Source organism: Mytilus galloprovincialis, chromosome 9 (assembly GCF_965363235.1).
Source record: "Mytilus galloprovincialis chromosome 9, xbMytGall1.hap1.1, whole genome shotgun sequence".
Taxonomy (NCBI): Eukaryota; Metazoa; Mollusca; class Bivalvia; order Mytilida; family Mytilidae; genus Mytilus; species Mytilus galloprovincialis.
In genome coordinates this window covers 3,176,603-3,196,711 of record NC_134846.1, presented here as the reverse complement: position 1 = coordinate 3,196,711, position 20,109 = coordinate 3,176,603, and the positions used below count along the sequence as shown (strand labels likewise).

Sequence of the window (20,109 nt, the reverse complement as noted above, 5' to 3'; positions counted from 1 at the left end):
CGGTTAGGTAAATGTGTACGATTTGACAACACTAGTATTTATCCACCAAAGGAAGTTTTTAAGATACATTAGTTTTAGATACATGACGGAAAAGGACTGGACTATCCGCAAATCTAAAATAGATTATATTTTCAATCTTAAGCTAACTTAAAGGGAAGTAATTTGATCAAAAGGGACAAAGTCACGTGGTGCAAATCATTTGAATAAAGTACCTTTGATTTTGCCATATGCAGTGGTCAGGTTTTGTAAACTTATAGAAAGTTATTTTTACCTACGGATATAGTTTGACTAAGTAAGGATTCGTATTCTTGGGACTGCAGACATACATTAGAAAGAAATGCTTACAATGTTGATGCATGTTGTCTAGATCCTTACCAAGTTTATTTGATCCCCATAGATTATTTCACTTGACAGTATAGATTTTAGTATGGAACACATACTGTTGGTAATTTTCCATGGATATTGTATTATCAATGCAACACATCAAATTTTAAAAACAATATTCACATTTCAATGCAAGTACTGATGCTAAGAGTTTATAACTGATGATTCACTTGGGAAAAAATAGACCCAGTGTTGTGATTATAATTAACATGCACCAATTTTAGATCCGCAGCAAAGTGTGAGTCCGGTGAGTCAATTCTTTTATTTCAAATTATTTGAAGTGCCCGACCCCTTTCCCTAAATTAAAAAAAAGCTAAATACAACAAAAACAAATAAACAAAAATAAAGAAAAAAATATAATTTTAGCAAAACAAAAAAAAAACAAAAAAAGAAATACACTGTATTATCCTTTAAAGTTTAGTATCACTACATAAATATATAACGATTATATAATGTATATATTCTAAACAAAAACTTATTTTATCATTCACAACCGTCGTCTTTTTGCACAAATATATCTTAACACAGAAAAGTACGTAGTTATCTTATGAACGTAAAAGTAAGACTACATATTTATTTAAAGGTCTGTCGGTTTATATACCTAAAAGCAAACATCCGGGTTATAAATTAAATTTTCACAATATATTAATAGAAAATCTATATTTAGGCATGAGAATTTTAACATATTTAAACAAATTTTTCGTAAGGTTATTTTATATAGATAATTATAATGCAAACTTTAAAGTGTGTCGTTGTAGGTGATGGGTGAGTTAGAATAATGATATGTTTGTATGTAAATTCATCTGTTGTGTATGTGTGCGTTTGGGTGTATTTTTAAAAATAAATTGTTTCATTTAACATTTCTTGAACATCATTATTTGTTCAATTGAAAATATAAACACACTTAAGTTGAAACAATGTTTTAATAAAATTGAGAAAGGAAATGGGGAATGTGTCACAGCGACAACAACCCGACCAAAGAGCAGACTTTTTAAAGTGCAAAACTGATGAAACAAAAAGAAAAAAATGAGGGTTTACAGAAATGAGAATTATGGCTTAAGTGCAAAAAGAAAATATAAAAAATAAAGAAAAATGTGGAAAAACTAAAAAATAGAATACTGAGGTGCTTTAGTATAACAAAACGATAATGACTGTCACAGTTAAAATAAATAAAGAATAGAGAATGATGGTCACAATAGATGAAAAAAAAACAATAAAAAAAAACATCTGTACAAAAAAGATTAAAAGAATGAAACACCCCATATCATGACTCTCACAAACGGTTAGTTTGGTTAACAAATAAAACATGGAAATGAGCTCGGGTTTAAACAGTTCATTTTCTTTTTGATAAACTTTATCTTTTTATAAAATTATTTCAGTGCCGTTGGGAAGACATGCTTGCTAATGAGCTATTCAAGCAACAATTTTCCTGGGGAATATATTCCAACTATGTAAGTAATTAATATATATCAGTTAAGACTAATTACATTACTTCCCAAAAACTTTCAATGACGCTTATGAGCTCATACAAAGACGATATAGTTCTGTAATTGTCAATGAAATGCTACATCATTGTTGTTCAAAAAATGTACTATGGCAAATGTTTCATATTTAGGAGGAGAACCAATCGAAAAATTTCAAGCCTAGTGTCTACATGTATGATGAGTTTAAATCCAATATTTGAATTGTGCGAAGTAGGTCAAGCGGAATGAAGCACGGGGAATTCGAATGTGACTGGATAGCGAGGTTTGTTCAATAGGGTCAGCCCCGTTACCCTATAACAATCAACATACATGTACAAACATTTCAAATGCATTCCTATGAGATGCAGAGGATTCATTACTCAAATTCTGATTGGACATGAATTGGTATTCATATACCCTGCACAGAGTTTCGGACGTTAAACTGCCTTCCGTATAGAAATATATTAAAGAATATCCAAGGCAAATCATCCTTTAGTGTCAGAAATGAACAAGAGACAAACACAACACTTGAAAAATGTGTAGTACCCACTGTAATGAGTACCTTTATTATCATCGTCAGCATTTTTCTATTTACTCTGAATTTGATACTACACTGTAGTTACTTTGAAAAAACAACTGATCGATTGATTGTTGTTTGCTTTGAGTCTTGTAGCGTATATTCAAAGCATGTTCAAGACAAACAAAATCAAACAAAATCAGAATTGGGATTGACCGTGAGGGCATACTGGATAGGGACAGAGATTTTTACTTGCAAATGGCAACCTATGTTCCTTAAAAGAGTTCTTGAGAACGTTTGCAATGTGCAAATCGACTAAATCAGTGTATATAACGGTCGTCCCACTTTTGCAAAAATTTCACTGTCGTTGGAAGAAGACCAAAAGTTACTGTATTGTTATCTCCAGCGACTTTTTGGGCATACAAACATGTAAGTTGTATCACACTGAGACAGCTTTAACGGAGGACATTTCTTATGCCTTGATAGAGCGTTATTATTGCTGACACGGAACGTCATCGTTGTCATCAATTCACAAGTCATCGTCACAGAATTATACGACTTTTCAAACTTTCTGTTTCTCTTTTTACTTTCTCTCCTCTTTGTTCACCTACAATGTATGAAAGCTAATATTATATTGTATAAACTGTTTGTTTTATATGTATGTCCATTATATTATACTATTATTGTAACTTTATATTGTATTATGGAGAAGACTTCATAAGTATGATTTACTTGTGTCTAATCCATTTTGCTTTAATTCAGCAAATAAAATATGTTTAAACTAAACTAAGGATGACATTTAATGCATTATCAATGTAATGAGGTGTTCTGAGAGTTATTAGAAGTCTACACATTTATTTTTTCGTTTAATCTAGATTTGATAATTACAAAGCTATTGTGAGAGTAAATGACACATGTGTCCAGTTATGTTTGTGGGATACGGCTGGTCAAGAGGACTATGATAGACTACGGCCACTCTCTTATCCGCAAACTGTAAGTTATATGATAAAATACGGCCACTTATATCTGTTATCCACAACCTGTAAGTTATTTTCAATATTTGATACATCATAAGATAATGACAATTTTTCCATTTTCAATGAAAATTTAATGTTGATTATTAGGTCTTTCCACTTTTCTGTGGAAAGACCTATTGTTTTTCTTCTGATTATTTTTTTTTTTTTTTTTTTTTTTCTTCCGCCTAATTTTGTTCTTGCGATAAACATTTGTTTCGCAATATGTCGCTTAGATATTTGGTATATGATATCGAACAGTTTATGCACTTTTGAAATTTACCCTGCGTAAACGAATACTTTTCTTTGTAGGAGTTATCTCCCCAAACACTGTTTTCCTTGTTAGCGCATCTCCTTCGCAACCGTAAAAGATTATGACAAATTTATTTTACAAAATTGCTCGTTATATCCTTCGCATGATTTGTCCTATTTTGACCGAAGCGATATGACCGCTCCATATGAGAGTTATTTCCCCTTATGCATCTGATATAAGTGATATGAATTTCTATCTTATAAATCATAAGTGATAGAGACCTAGGATCTTTTGATTTGAGGTCCTTGGTCCCAAAAAATGAAAATTAGGTCAAGGTCAAAGGTCAAGGTCATATTCTAATATTTGAATTTGGCTTATTTTCACTTATATCCAAAGACTGTATAAGATATCAACAAATTATTTTTACTAAATTGTTAGTTGCGACATGTCGTAAGATGTAAATTTTGATTGCAAGCGTACGTTGAATGTAAAAGGGAGTTTTCTCCCCTCTTGTATTTAAAAATACGCGTTTGGTGATATAACTCATTAACTAAATATAATAAAGACCTATGGTCTTTTGATTTGAGGTCCTTGGTTTATGACCTTGAAACTGATCTCAAGGTCATAGCTTAATTTGACGTTCTAGATTTTGACCTTTGCTTTTATTCTATATGTATACATGATAAAGATATACAACTTTTAGAAAAAGATATCAAACCATTTAACCTTGTAAAAAACAACCGGAAGTGACCTTTTGTAAACCGGAAATAGCTATTTTTTTTGTACTTTTTAATATAAAAGTATATAGAACCAGATATTTTTGGAATCAGTGTCAAGTAAATATTCAAATATAATCGGAAGTAACATTTTTCAAACCGGAAGTAACAAATTATCTCCCTTATTTAAAAAAAAATGTATGGAAACAATATATTTTTGGAATCAGCTTACTAGGAGCTATCATTTGACGATTGAAATGACATTTTAAACTTAGTTTCACAACTTTTCATATCAAAATACATTGTTTTGATGGAAAGACCTTCAATTGTTCTCTGAACAATTGGTTTTTAATTATTATAGTCTCTGTTCAGTTTTTTTCACATTTAATTGTCATATGTGTGGTGACAGGACGATAAGAATATTGACATTTCAATAGAGACATCAATATTGAAATTGACCTATAATGGTTCACTTTTAAAGATTGTTATTTGGATGGAGAGTTGTCTCATTGGCACTCACACCACATTTTCCCATATCTATTTAAAAAATGTTTAAAAAGTAATTTTGATTAAGGGACGACATCAAAAGATCAATGTAAGATAAAAAAAAAAAAAAAACTTAATTCAAATAGTTTGGGGGTGGGGGGTTGAACTGCTGCAAGATTTGGTTATCCGACATTGATTTTTACATATATCCATATGGGTCAATCAATTTTTCCCAAATTAAGTTAATAGGGGGGTAGGGGGGTCAGTGAAAAAACTATTTGAATTAAGTCTGTTATCCTTCATTGAACTTTTGATGTCATCCCTAAGCGATGTGTCTCTATTTGATTATTTTATTAGGATGCTTGTAAAAGCGTTGGTTGTTTGTTTAAAGCATATTTTTTACACAAATTTTGCTTAGATCATTGCGTTTACACTAAAACAAAACCTGACAAAATATATCTTTCCTCGATTGAACACTTCCCAATATGTTTTCAATGATTTAATATAATTCTCCCTGTAACACTTTACCTTTTTGCTTCTCATCACGGTTAGAAGGTATTAGTTTTATTCGATCTACACGCCATCTTGAAATAATTAATTATCACAAGTCATATATAGATTCTGATTGGTTGCTTTATGATGCGGTAGAGATACATCAACAGCTATTGGCGTAAATGAGATAAAGAATTATAGACTTTTTTCGTCTCAGGAAGACATCAAATGCAGGAAAATTAGCTATGTGTATGTCAGTTCCGATCAACTGTCATTAATTCATGTCCGTTTAATTATGCACTTCTTGCACACTGAAATTCAATATTGAAATATCAATTATTAATACGTGTTTATTTTCTTTACTAATCTGCAATATCCACGATTTTTTTGCTAAACAATATTCCCGCACGATGGTTACAAAATGCATTGTCTGTCAAAAACAGACACCTCTAGAGAGGCACACCTCCAATTTCAAATGCTTAATCAACAACCGCATGAACACATATTGTACATTAAATTAGGATAGAGCGAAGCACTCAATAGCTTTTTAGAAAGCTCAAAATTGTAACTTCATTTCTTCACAGGATGTGTTCTTGGTGTGTTTTTCCTTGGAAAATCAAGCTAGCTTTCAAAATGCTGAACATAAAGTATGTGTTATGAGATATTTATATCTGTATAATCTTTAACAATCTAATTTAAAAACAAATGAAAACAAAGTAAAAACGAGTTGTCTGTGGGCATGCAATAAAATCCGTCTTAAAAGTCATTTATAGTTTATGTATAGATATTTTATTCGAGCATTAATAACAAATACTTAAATTAAAGATTATCATTCCTAATACTATGACTGTTACTGTCCTTAAATAGCTAAATACAGACAGATATACATTTTATAATAGTAATAATATAAATTAGTTGCTTAGTAGCAAACATATTTTCAAATAGTTAATAGAGTAACAAAATTGATATAATTCTTGTAAGAATTTAACCTTTAAAAAAATACCGACGCCAAGTTGTTAAAAAAAATGGGAATTAAAAAAACAGCATTTTTCGATTTTTTCACAGTGGTTTCCAGAAATCAAGCATCATTGTGCAGACGTTCCAACTATATTAGTCGGGACCAAATTGGACATTCGGGAAAACACCACCAGGTCAAATGCCGAAGGAAAACAGGAAGACAAACGAACGTCAGCCGTGTTATACAACCAAGGTCTAGCAATGGCCAATAAGATGGAGTGTGTCAAATACGTTGAATGTTCTGCCAAGACACAAAAAGGGGTAAAAGATGTGTTCGATCAAGCCATTAAGGCAGTGTTAGTTCCGACCAAAACCAAGAAACATAAACATAAAAAGTGTCACGTGTTGTAACGTGTGAAACAATGTTCATACATTGTACGAAAGATTGTAAGCGAGCAAATTGAGGTTACAAATTCTTCATTTTTGTGCAAAATTTACTGTGCAATATGACAAAATGAGTTGTGATTAATTTTAATTTCTATATATTTTTTTTTTCATGATTAAGTTCACGTATGTTAATTTTGGAACATTCCATTTTGTGGGCCAGTCTATAAAGAAAAACAGAGAATTCGGTTTTCCGAACAGTGTAATTGGTTTTAAATCATTCGATTTTATGAACCAGTATAGTTTTAATTTGTATATAGAATAGTGATACAGCAACAGTCTTGGCTGGTCGTTTAGAGTTGTCTTTCGTTGTTCATTTCTGAAACACATTTGGTAATTATTGCTCACTAAAAAACGGCATAGCTCCTTAACTTACTGTCTTAAGAGTACATGTACATTTGTACCTACTAAATTAAATCACCGAAACATGTTTAGTGGGCAATTTAAAGAGATAGAAGGGGACACAATTTATTTATTCATTTATTTGTTAGGATTTTTTTTAAACTTTTTTTTTCTCTGTTCATTGTCCTCAAATCTCTAAGTCTCCATTCTCTGATCTATTCTTCTTTATTGTTTCCATTTTTTTTTTTTTTTTTTTGGTGTTAATTCTCTGTTCTGTAAATTTTTATAATTTAGACTTTAGTGGAGGAAAATACATGCTGTTATTGATAAATGTGGATAGTTTCCAATTTAATGTACACGTACTTAGTGTACATAATGAAAATAAAATATGTTTAATAGTTTATTATGTTCAGTATTTATTTGACATCCGACACGTTTACATTTTTATATGTCTTTTGAGTACATATAGTGTTTCAACATACGTTATATATCTTTTTCATTGCAATTAACTATGCAGGCTTTGAAACTAGTTGTTGTTGGAGACTGGTAAGTCAGTTTAACTCAATATCAAAAACAAGAAGACAAACATCTACCAAAGACCAAACAACAAGGCTTGAACTACTGAATGTGACCGTACGACCTTCAACAATGATAAAAAATTCCTTACGGTTAAACATAGCGAAATTTTCAACAAGATGACAAAATATCAAATAACTTAAAGACAAAACGATCAGCAATTGCATTATATGACTCGGATATACAATAGATTGATTATTCGGTCTGGTTTTTTTTTCAATTTGAAGGTTGTATGGTCACATTATTACTTATATTCACGCCATGTCGTTCTATAATTGTCCCATATGACTATCTTATAACATCTCCTATTTTTAATATCAAATCCAAACCCAGTCGTCTCGTATTCTAATGCCCTCGCTCCTGTTTTTTCTTAAGTTTGGCAAACTGAATTTTAAGTTTTTAGCGCCAGATCATACAGTTCACTTAAAAATATGAATTCACGTAGAAATAGAGTCTTACTTGAAGAGCACATCGGTGTGCATATGTTTGAATTAAAAAAACACACACTTTTAATGAAAAAACGCACCTAGTTTTGTAATTCGAACTCCACGTCTTGTGAACTCTGTTAAATAGATAATCGGCAATCATACCACATTATGGCACATATCCATGAATTAAACATGTTGTAATGTAAAGTCACTGACCGTTTGAGATCCTATTTCTAACACGTGAAAAATATATCTTCGCAGAATTGTAAATGTTAAGGTGTGTGGGTGGTATTGTACATGTAACACATGATATTGTCATACGTCTAGCTAGTGTTTGGGATTGTTCTATGGATGTCCTATGCCGCTGGTTAGCAAGACTTTTTTTAGAAAGAAAGCCGAGGGAGTAAATATGTTCAGCCTACATTACCAACCAGGCGATCTGGTGTGTATCTCGGAGCAGCAAAGGCTCACGAAATTCTAAGTGCATGCCATCTGGTATGTGGACATGTCCTAGCACGCAGTAGCTTTGGTTAAACTATGATGGATCAAATAGCAGGTAATGAGAGGTTCGTAGGCTAGCTACATATGTAGGTTAATGGGAGCAACTGAATTTCTTAAGGGACGTCAAAAATCTAAATATACTGGTCGATCAGACTTCTAAGCAATGGAAGGCATACCTATTTGAAGGGAAACCATAAAAAAATGGTACACCATGCATGTTAGGAGTTAAGCTAGGAGGTAATATTCTCTACTTATAAAACAGCATCTGATTACGGAAACAACTACAAGAAAACACTCACTTAATTCTTATGTGGTGAAATATCTAGTGATTGCACTATGTTCCTTCATATATGAATAGTATAATGTAGATCGGTATTTGTTAATAGTCGAACGAATACATGTTTAAAACATGATAAGAACAATGAGTTTTGATTACCGGGTATTTGATTATAAAAGAACATCTATTTATATAGACTCGGATATATAAAATTGTAACTTGCCATGTCTCGAATATGTATAGAGTTATGGGTAATATCCTCTACTTATGTTTACAGCTAGGAGGCAATATCCCTTACTTACATATAGAGTTAGGAGATACTGTACCCTGCTTATATATAGAGCTGGGAGGTAGAATGAAATTCAAAACAGTGTAGCTGTGGCCATTGATTGACACATTAAAATCATCCATTGACTGGGACAATTTACGTGAACGTTTGTCTGTAACGACCACTGTTCACGACGTACCTACGATAGACATTTAAACTGTGGGGTCACCAAAGCCTTTAATTATAAAATAATTCGAAAAATTAATCAGGAATAACCTTTGTGTTTTGATTTATATAATTGATATAAATCAAAATATCGTGTTATTTCTGATTAATTTTTCGAATTACTTTATTTAGGTGTTGAGAACCTTTGGTGACCCCATAGTTTAAGTGTCTTTAAAAAGTACATAGTGAGCATTGGTCGTTACATACAAACGTTCACCTAAATTGTCCCAGTCAAGGGATGATTTTAATGTGTCAATCAATGGCCACAGCTACACTGTTTTGAATTTCATTCTAATATAATCCCCATCATATATCTAGAGTTTGGGGTAATATTCTACTTATATTTAGAGCTAAGAGGTGATATCGCCCACTGATATAGAGAGCTAGAGCTAATATTCCCTACTTATATACAGAGCTACAATGTAGGGGATAATATCCCCTACTTATAAAACAACATATAATTACGGAACTTTGGGAGTCATTCCTTGATCGCAGTGCATGTGGATAGCTTGAGTCCAAGGATTAGAAAAAAAACTCACCTTTGATCAGTGGAAAGTGATTGCACTATGTGTTTTCGGGTATATCAAAGACTAGGTAGATAGGTGTTTGTTACGAGTCAAACGAATACAGGTTGAACAATTATAGAAAAATAAAAAAAAGCCTCGATTTTTTATCTGGTGTATTTTTTCAATAATCCGTGATCATACCTGCTGCAATGCCTGCATACTTTGGCTGAAAAAAACAAACTTCATATAATTTCTTCCACCGAAGTGGTTTTCTAGATTAACCTTCACCGGGAACCCTTTTTTTCCAAATATCCGACATCATTGGATGTATATGTAAGGAGTTAGCTGGTAAACAAAATGATAATTTATGTTTTAGTGGTGTTGGAAAGTCATCTCTCTTAATGAGCTACGTTGAGAAAAAATTTCCAGGCGAATACGTACCGTTTGTGTAAGCATATTTATTAAGATCATAAAAAACTATATTAACGTATGTCTAAGCAATTACAGGAACAATAGATCAGCATACGAAATTTTATGCATGTAAATAATCAAAAGAAAGATGAAAAAAATTACAAAATATTTTTACATAAATTACTTAATTCAAAATTCTACATTATTATTTAAAGGCTCGAGAGGCAAATCAGAAAAAAAATGAAAATAAGAAGATTTGACATGGTCGTAATGAACAAGATGCTATCTATTTAAGGGGGCAGACCTTGGTTCAGGGAGATAACTCTTTAAATCAGTTAAGCGTTTGTAAAAGTCAAGTTCATCAATGTAATTTAAGCATTTACCTGAAACAGATTGAAAATAATCTATGTAACCTAGAAGCTTAGAATATATTTTTGAAAATGGTTGACACAAACGTATTGATGATTTTAAGAGTTATTTCCCTTAACCTAGGTCTACCTCCTTAAACCAACTTATTTTCGAAGATACTTGATTTTGCGTTTAGTCCTTTCAATACTACTTGGCGGCAATTTCATTTCGCGATTTTCTTATAAACTAGATGTAGTTATTTAAGTAACGATCCAAGTTTTAAATTTTCGAGGATATATATATACGCGTTATTTTTCTACTCGCGATAGTCGCAAAAATAAATGCTCGCGAAAATAAGTTGGTTTACAGTATCCGCCTTAGCAAAAGACAACAAATGTGTCTGTACAGTCAAGTTAAGAAAACAAATTCTGTTACAGTATTTACTATTGTATTATTACCTCATTTTTTGTCAAAACAGTGATTTGAACAACGGTACACTACTCGTTATAGATGCGACCTTCATGATTATAAACATAATATTCAACTCGATGAAACATTCGTGCAGTTGTGTCTGGTAGATACTGCTTGCAAAGAGGAATACGACGGATTACGTCATACGGCGTACAAGGAAACAGTACGTATAACTCTTATGTTAGAAAAAGTTTATCTCATGTGTCTTATTTTTGGACAAATGTCAAAAATGGAATGTTTAAAGGGCATTATTATGAGAGTAAAATGTGTCTACATGTATTGAAGAAGAAGAAGGGAGATGCTAAAATGAAGAACGACTGACAACACCATGGCAAAAATAACAACATAAAAACGTGATGCGACAAACAACTCCACACAAGACTACATAGAAAAACTATACAGACTATGCTACACGAATCCTACAACTCACGTGTAGCATATAACATAAAAGACCAATCTTAATAGTGTAGAAAATATTTTATAATTTGTTTGATTATGGACAGTCATCTTCCTGCATTATATTTTGCTTCAGTTTTATATAAACTCGTATCAAGTGCATCAATTTATGATTAATTTTAGGATATGTGTAAAAAAATAAATAATGAATGTTCAATTTTGTAAATAAAAAAAACAGACTACATTTTGTTGCTGACCAATTTTATAAAAACATAGATGGTGTAGGACCATAAGATGTTTAAAGGAGGACAATGAAGTTCACTACAAGAAAATATCATCCGAGCTTGATAAACAGTGTTTCATATATAATTTTATTGATTTTTTTAATTTGTATTACTATATTTCATCTGCAGAACATTTTTTTAAATTGTATTTCTATTTTATTGGCAGGATATATTTTTGATTTGCTTTTCCTTGGATGACAGTTACAGTTTTCAGAACGTTGAAGATAAAGTAAATACCTATAGTCTAGTGTTTATTTGTTTATTTTCGGGGATACAGGAAACATTGTATTTTCATGTTTTATTTGATTTCGAGCAAAATCTAAATACAAATCTATAGAAAATTTTAACTTTGTAGTTACGGATGTAGTTCTTATTTGAAATTTAAAAAAATCTGGAATTTAAGATAAATACTATAAAACAGAAGAGCACTAGTAGGGAACAAAATAAGCTGAAACTATTGAACTATTGATAGGTTATTGAGCTCCTTTTCAGGATATCTAGTTTTATTTTTTAAATGGCGGGAAAAGGGTGACTCGGACTTTTGAATTGGTATTTTGTTGGGGGCCCAATCGAAAGAAAAGAAATCTAGATCTGTTGAAATTTCGGTAAATGAGTTTTTATGAAATGTTGAAGTCTTATATGATATTGTCAGTTTTTTTTTTTTTTTTTTTTTTTTTTTTTTTTTTTTTTTTTTATTATGGACTATGAGGATCCATTTGGTATCTTTAGTCTCTCTTTTACGCATAATTGAACATTTAGTTTTTAAATCCCAATTTTTATCTTTGATTTGAAATAAAAATCACATTATCTTAAATGCGTATCAGGGCTCCATAAAAACATGTACAGCGCAAAGCGTGAAATTTTCAATGTAGGTCTACGTACATTCTTGTAAACTACGGCGGATAGTTGGCTCACTGGTCGTCATATTACACCTCCTTATCAACATGAAAAAAACACTGTAATTAAAAGATACATTATATTTTTGAGTGCGATAGTTTTACGCCCTCAGTTTGTAAAATTTTCAGTAATTAAATTCAAGAAACTATCTGTAATAATCAACAGATTAATGTGAACAAATGTATTATCATGATGCATATTTCTTTGCAGTGGATTCCTGAAGTACGACATCACTGTCCATTTGTACCTTTTATTCTGATAGGAACAAAATTAGATCTACGAGAAGAATACAAAGATGCAGAGAACGAGCCATCTTCCCAAGGAAATTCGTTTGTTTCTTACAAAGACGGAAGGTCCCTATCTAATAAAGTAAATGCGGCTGGATATATTGAGTGTTCAGCTCTAACACAGAAAGGGGTGAAATCTGCCTTCGATGAAGCAGTGAGAACAGTACTGACCACTACAAAGACTAAGAAGGGCAAAACAACGTGTTTATGCACTTTGTGATTATGTGTGATTTTACAAAATTTAATATATTCAAAGACTTTGATTCTAAATCTGTCACGTATAAATGATTTTATATATTTAAGTATTAAAGAAAATTAGAGATGAACCTTTAAATGATTTGATATGCTCGTTTTAATAATATTCATTGATTGCTTTTACACTAAACGCCTCTATACCGTATGCGATTAATTATTCAACGGATATATACATGTATATTGCGGTGGATTTTTATTCAAGACATACATATAATCGTTAGATCATTTTATTTGAGGTATTGAGCTGGCATGTATGTAACTACTAAACACTAAAAGTAGTCTTATGATAATGAAAATTTACTCTGATCCTTGTCATTTGCATAGTTTCTTCTGTACATTTTCTAGCATAGAACTCCGAATTCTTTTAAAAACGGAGTGTTACTGTGCGTATTGATGTGTGTCTGTTTATTCTACATTGACTAATAGGGTATAGAATGAGGGCTGTAATCTCGCAAAAGATGTTTAACCCCGCCACATTAATTGTACACATCTCCCTGTTAAAGAATCACAAGCTTTTATATATTATATAAATTAGTTAGGCTTTTGCACATTTTGTAATTAAATATGGCGTTTATTTCGCTGTAAAAAGTATACATTATTCGGCCGACTGAAGCCTACTCCGGGTGTGGCATTTCTCGCTGTTTTGTACACTTATTGGTTGCCCTGAGCGGTGTATTGCTTTTAAGTCGGTTTGTTTCCCCTTGGACACATTCCCCGTTGAAATTTTCTGTTTTTTTAGTAGAAATAAATAGTTTAACCCGCCTGTACAGATGTAACAGGTCAAGTTAATTGTAAAATTAAACATAATCACAAACAATAACAAAGAACAAAAAAAGGGCATAGCACAAATATTGAAACGTTATATTTATTACAAATAATGTCTAATCATTTCATACAAGTTTATTTCGATATAAACATGTATATACGTTTGTACATGTACAATGTATATGAAAATACGCTAAACTACATGACTTTGTATGTATTGTTTGATTACATCGCTCTTTTTATGTTTTTGTAGTTTTATGAATAATGTTTATTCGTAACATTATCATCCAGATATTGGATTGTTGACTGCTTCTGGTGTATTTTTTGTTATTTTGCCGAAAAAAAAGATTAACTTAATTTTTACTTATTTATCAAGTAATATTAATCATTCCTGCCTAACGTTACCCTAAGTGGGGCAAGAAATTTCATTAACCAGCTTAGAGAATTGAACAGACGGTCGGACGAGGGACACTTATTCATTTAAATTAATGTTGAATAACGACTGAAATAAGTTGGCTAATAACTAAACAATAATTTGTATACTATAATGTTTTATCATTTCCTACAAGTTTACGCGTAAACTGTTTAATATAAGTCGATCATACCACGCTTTTTATGTCCTTAAATGATTTTTTACACAATATGATCGTACATATTTCCGGGTGTTTTGTTTACCAAGTATTTTGATATTAAAAGAAAAATAATCTTTATTGTTAAGGAGAAACTATTTGGTTATATATATATCGCATGACGATGCAGCATATAAAATGTGTGGTTGTAGGAGACGGGTAAGTAACGTTATTCACTTATTTATAGTTACTTTTACCATGTGAATGGAGAGTTGTCTCATTGGCACTCATACCACATCTTCTTCTTTTATTTATGTACATAAGTTATATATATATACATGTATAACGATTCATCCAATATGTGTTTGAAAATAAATGAAAAGAGACGCTACAGTAAACGTTAATTTAACGATATAACACAAACATATACTTATCTTTTTTTACGTTTTTCAATGATATAGATAAGCATCAATGTAATATGTATAGGGATTGAGTGTTGCTCGTGTTAATGTGACCGCAATTTGTCATGCATAATCGTCCGTCCGTCTGTCCCGCTTAAGATTAAAAGTTTGGTTAAAGTTTTTGGTCAAGTTATTGTTATGATTAAGTTGAAGTCCAATCAACTTGAAACTCAGTACACATGTTCCCGATGAGATTATCTTTATAATTTTAATGCCAAATTACAGTTTTCACCCCAATATCATGGTCCACTAAACATAGAAAATGATAGTGCGAATGGGGCATCCGTGTACTTTGGACACATTCTTGTTTAAATTCAAAAGTAAATTAAAGGTAAAACATGTTTATTAGCCATTTACCACGCTTCCTCAAGCTAATAGCTCAAGTTCTTACTGTCTATCAGTATCATGTGACTTATAAACATACTTTTAGCTGACTATGAGATTTGGATTTTGCTCATTAGTGAAGGCCGTACGTTCACTTATAGTTGTTAACTTCTCTATGAAATTTGGTCTCTGGTGGAGAACCATCTCAATGGCAATCATACCTCATCTTCTAATGTTTATAGTTTCCGATTGCTCAGTACTGATAACTTCTGTTCCACATATCAACACACTGGTGATACATATTAACGTATTCATTTATGATAGATGATGCCTACATTGCATTCGTCTCAACTCGGCCGATTCCGTTCCCCCAAGGAGAGTAGCGGATACTACCGAGGATTGCCGAATGGCTTAAATTGATACATAGATATTTTAAAATGTTAAAAATTAGTTAAAAACCGAAAAAAAAGTTTGAACTAAACCATAGACCATTGATTATTCGAGATAAATACCCTGACACACAAAAAGGCGATTCACACTTTAACGTTTTTAATAAATTATAATAAACTCTCATAAACCAATAAGCGAATTAATTAAACCAAATTGTAAAAACAATCATATTATGTCAAGAGAAGTTTTTTTATTATAATATTGTTCCCTCGCCTTACGGCTGGCGAAATTTAACATGTTCTCGACTGGTATTTTTCGCAAATATATATCTGTTCATAATGTTTTCTCTATTTTCAGATACGTAGGAAAGACATGTATTTTAATGTCATATGCTAACAACAAATTTCAACATGAACACGTTCCTTCAATGTAAGATTATTATTATACAAAACCCATGTAGTTTTAATACACAATTGTTTTATCAATGCTATATATAATTCTTACTTTTTGCATTCTAAAATGAAAGCAAAACATTTTAATAGTATTCAGCTTGTAATGTACATGACTATTTCACTTGAAAATTACGAAGTACATGTAAGCAAACTTTAATACTAAAATATATCGATAAGCAGGATACAAATTAAGGCTGCGGCGATGTTTGAGGTGTATGTTTTTACATCAAAGAAGTACATATCTAGGTTAACCGGTTACAACTGGCTAATCATCTATTAAGAAGCAATCACATAACACTTCCCCAAACTCAAGAGTCTTCATATCATTTTGAATTTCACAATATACATTTATATCCTGTATATATATTTCCTCTAACAACTGTTGGCTTTAAGTTGGGTGTCAAATGTAATGATTTGAACCAAGGATATCATATCTGTGCTTTAATAGTACAAGTACCCGGCCACGTCCACTTGTATTTTTGTCCATCTGATGAGTTTAGCCTTTTTCAACTGATTTTTATAGTTCGTTCAAATGTTGTACTGTTATACCACTGTCCCAGGTTAGGGGGATGGTTGGGATCCCGCTAACATGTTTAACCCCGCCACACTATTTAAGTAGGTGCCTGTCCCAAGTCAGGAGCCTGTAATTCAGTGGTTGTCGTTTGTTTATGTGTTACATATTTGTTTTTCGTTCATTTTTTTTTTATATAAATAAGGCCGTTAGTTTTCTCGTTTGAATTGTTTTACTTTGTCTTATCGGGGCCTTTCATAGCTGACTATGCGGTATGGGCTTTGCTCATTGTTGAAGGCCGTACGGTGACCTATAGTTGTTAATGTCTGTGTCATTTTGGTCTCTTGTGGACAATTGTCTCATTGGCAATCATACCACATCTTCTTTTTTATATTTAAGTGCTGTAACCTACTTAGCTGAAAAAGGACTATCCTAAACTAACCCCTTACTGTTGACAAACTATCTACTACCCAACGGAAAAAATCCTGTAACAGACTTAACATTATTTGCTAAGAATTATTCATTTGCATTGTAATTCATGATTACATCGTAAAATTTCGATTGCAAACTACTAACAAGTGTATCTTGAAACTTCATAGGTCACCGTACGGCCTTCAACAATGAGCAAAGCCCATACCGCATAGTCAGCTATAAAACGCCCCGATAAGACAATGTAAAACAATTCAAACGAACATAAAATATTTATCAAATAACCACAAACTCTTACATGGGAGACGCCACTTGCAGAGACAAGCGCACATTTTATTATAAATATGAGTATAATATTGTTGAAAGTTTATAGAAATATATATAGCTAAATTTGTATTAAGCAGCTTGTACTGGTTTCCCCATACTTGTGGTCCACAAATCTGACAATAAATATTATTTATTATGATTAATAATATTATTTATTTGGCAAAATGCTACTGTACACTTTGACTCCAATGGCTCGAATGACTTTAAACCACCTGAGTTCACTCGTGCATGAACTCAATACCCCAATCGAACCGACCTTACTATAATTAACCAAACACGTGTTAACTATAAACAAACAACATTTTACATGTTCGATTTTGTACAACTTTGATAAATACATATATAACAGCTTATGATTTCTATAGATTTGACAATTATAATGCGAATGTAATGGTAGATGGTAACTGTATAGAGCTAGGATTGTGGGATACAGCTGGACAAGAGGACTACGACAGACTAAGACCATTGTCGTATCCACTCACAGTAAGTTTACACACATCTACATATGTACAAACGCAAACGTTGCATGGAATTCAGAACGCTCTCAAATGAACAAAAAATCGAATGAGTATAGGCACATAAAAGTAAATTTTCCGAATTGTGAAGGATGGACAATGTTTACTGTCATTCGAAGATCACCGTCTATCGGACCTCTAAAAGAGTTGTTGCACGGGATCTTATACGTGCTGCGAAAGTGTCACTTTACTTACACACGAACTGGAATTTAAATATCAGAACTTTATAAGAAATCTTGCGCCACACGACCAAACGCGAATCTCATCTTTATCATGGGTTTAATTAATATTAGTTGATAAAAATTACTAGTATACTTTCAACTTTTCTATAAGACGTTTAATACGGGCTTGTTACATGCATATAGAGTATCACGTTTAAAGGAAGAGGTATAATTGCATGCAACGTCCGAAACTTCCATTTTTGTTGTTCAAATTACAACTAGAACTGTTATTTTCCTATAACATAGATATTTTAAAGCATATACTTCATATTTAACAGGACATATTCCTTTTGTGTTTCACTGTTGAAGGCGCAACTAGTTACCACAATATTGAACTCAAAGTAAGTTTAATAAAGGATTATAAACTATATGCTCTAATTAGCTCATATCCCTTCAATGAGTACCGATATAAAGTCATCTGCTATGGGCAAGAACAAGAATAAAGCATATACTAGATTCCATATTTCAGATTTCAGATGCAGCATTGCTAGATAATAGTTATCCTGTTGAAAATTGAATACATATACAATCATAAAGTGTGTGTAAAGAGTTGTAGGATATACGTTTCTGTGTTAATGTCATTAAAAAAACAAACAAGCCTGCACAATTATCATACATGTATCTAACAAGAAAGTAACGACTGGGCAAACCTAAACCCATTTTAAAAAAATAGGGATGGTCACCTGTGCTCCGGAAGGGTAGGCTGATCGTACTCCAATAGTGGCATAGTCATGTTGATTATGGTTAGGACACTAAGGTTTTAGGTCTTTTTACTGTCATTTCACCTTCTGTAACATTTACCCTTCTTTTTACATTTCAGTGGTTTCCCGAAATCCGACATCATTGTCATGACGCACCATTGTTACTTGTCGGAACAAAGATTGACTTAAGAAATACATATGAAAGAATGAAACACAAGTCACAGAAACATGAACAAACTTTTATAACATACGAACAAGGACAAGCACTGGCCGAGAAAATAAGAGCCGAGAAATACGTAGAATGCTCTGCAATGACACAAGAGGGCTTAAAAGAAGTATTTGATGATGCTATTAGAATAGTTTTACATCACAAGAAAATAAGACAAGAAGGTCACGGGAAGTGTGGTTTACTATAATTATTCACTTTTGTAGTACACGTGTTATAAGAATAAATACTCGTTTTCACTGACAATTTTGTTACCGCTTTGTGGATATTTATCAGAAGAAATGTACTAAAATATGAAACTGGGTTGTTCATTCAAAAACAAAAAGTACGAAACTGCCATAAACAGATCAACAGCACCTTATATATCTTCTGATTAAGATTGCAGAAGATGTTGCCAAATCGAACATCTTCAGGTTATGTTTAGACTTTCCGTATATCAGCTGAGCTTGGTTTTTGCTTTGGTAGGGTTCGAGTGTCACTTTCCAGTGCATGTTTTGATCTTGGAGCTGCTTTTGTTACATTCATTGTTGCTGTTTATTTAATGGATTTTTAAATGTTTATTTGATCTAATTTTGTTTTTTTGGGGGGACAAAAGAATTGATCATGTTTGCGATGAGGATATAATAGGTTTTCGTCAGTGCAAAGTATGGTTTTACTATCTTCCTCAAACAGGTAATAATTATTAGAATTTGTTTTTTATGCAAACAGGGAAGACTTTGTATGCAAACAATGTCTCGGGAAAAAAACGATACATACCTGTCAATACTGAATATCAGTGATAAGATCTAATTATAAACTCAACTTAACTTTAAATAGATTATATTGTATTTTTGTCCATCTGATGAGTTAAGCCTTTTTCAACTGATTTTTATAGTTCGTTCTTATGTTGTACTGTTATACCACTGTCCCAGGTTAGGGGGAGGGTTGGGATCCCGCTAACATGTTTAACCCCGCCACATTATTTATGTATGTGCCTGTCCCAAGTCAGGAGCCTGTAATTCAGTGGTTGTCGTTTGTTTAT

The 20,109-nt window shown here is 32.1% G+C and overlaps 2 protein-coding genes across 8 annotated transcripts; both read left to right on the top strand.

Moving 5' to 3' along the window:
* Positions 1-1,050: 1,050 nt before the first annotated feature.
* LOC143044270 (ras-related protein Rac1-like) lies at positions 1,051-7,357 on the top strand. The gene is made up of 5 exons (XM_076216205.1): positions 1,051-1,149; positions 1,764-1,835; positions 3,240-3,357; positions 5,909-5,971; positions 6,390-7,357. The coding sequence occupies exons 1-5, from the start codon at positions 1,115-1,117 to the stop codon at positions 6,690-6,692; spliced, it is 591 nt and encodes a 196-aa protein (XP_076072320.1). The 5' UTR covers positions 1,051-1,114; the 3' UTR covers positions 6,693-7,357.
* Positions 7,358-7,455: 98 nt separating this feature from the next.
* LOC143044269 (ras-related C3 botulinum toxin substrate 2-like) lies at positions 7,456-19,387 on the top strand. Of its 7 annotated transcripts, none has more exons than XM_076216198.1 (6): positions 7,461-7,613; positions 10,225-10,296; positions 16,064-16,135; positions 17,791-17,908; positions 18,440-18,502; positions 18,982-19,387. In XM_076216198.1, exons 1-6 carry the CDS (start codon positions 7,579-7,581, stop codon positions 19,276-19,278), a joined length of 657 nt encoding a protein of 218 aa, XP_076072313.1. In that variant the 5' UTR covers positions 7,461-7,578; the 3' UTR covers positions 19,279-19,387. The 7 variants fall into 7 exon arrangements, with proteins under 7 accessions (XP_076072317.1, XP_076072313.1, XP_076072314.1 ...); XM_076216199.1 differs by lacking the exon at positions 7,461-7,613 and adding an exon at positions 7,858-8,637; XM_076216201.1 differs by lacking the exon at positions 7,461-7,613 and adding an exon at positions 7,863-8,627.
* The last annotated feature ends 722 nt before the right edge of the window (positions 19,388-20,109 follow it).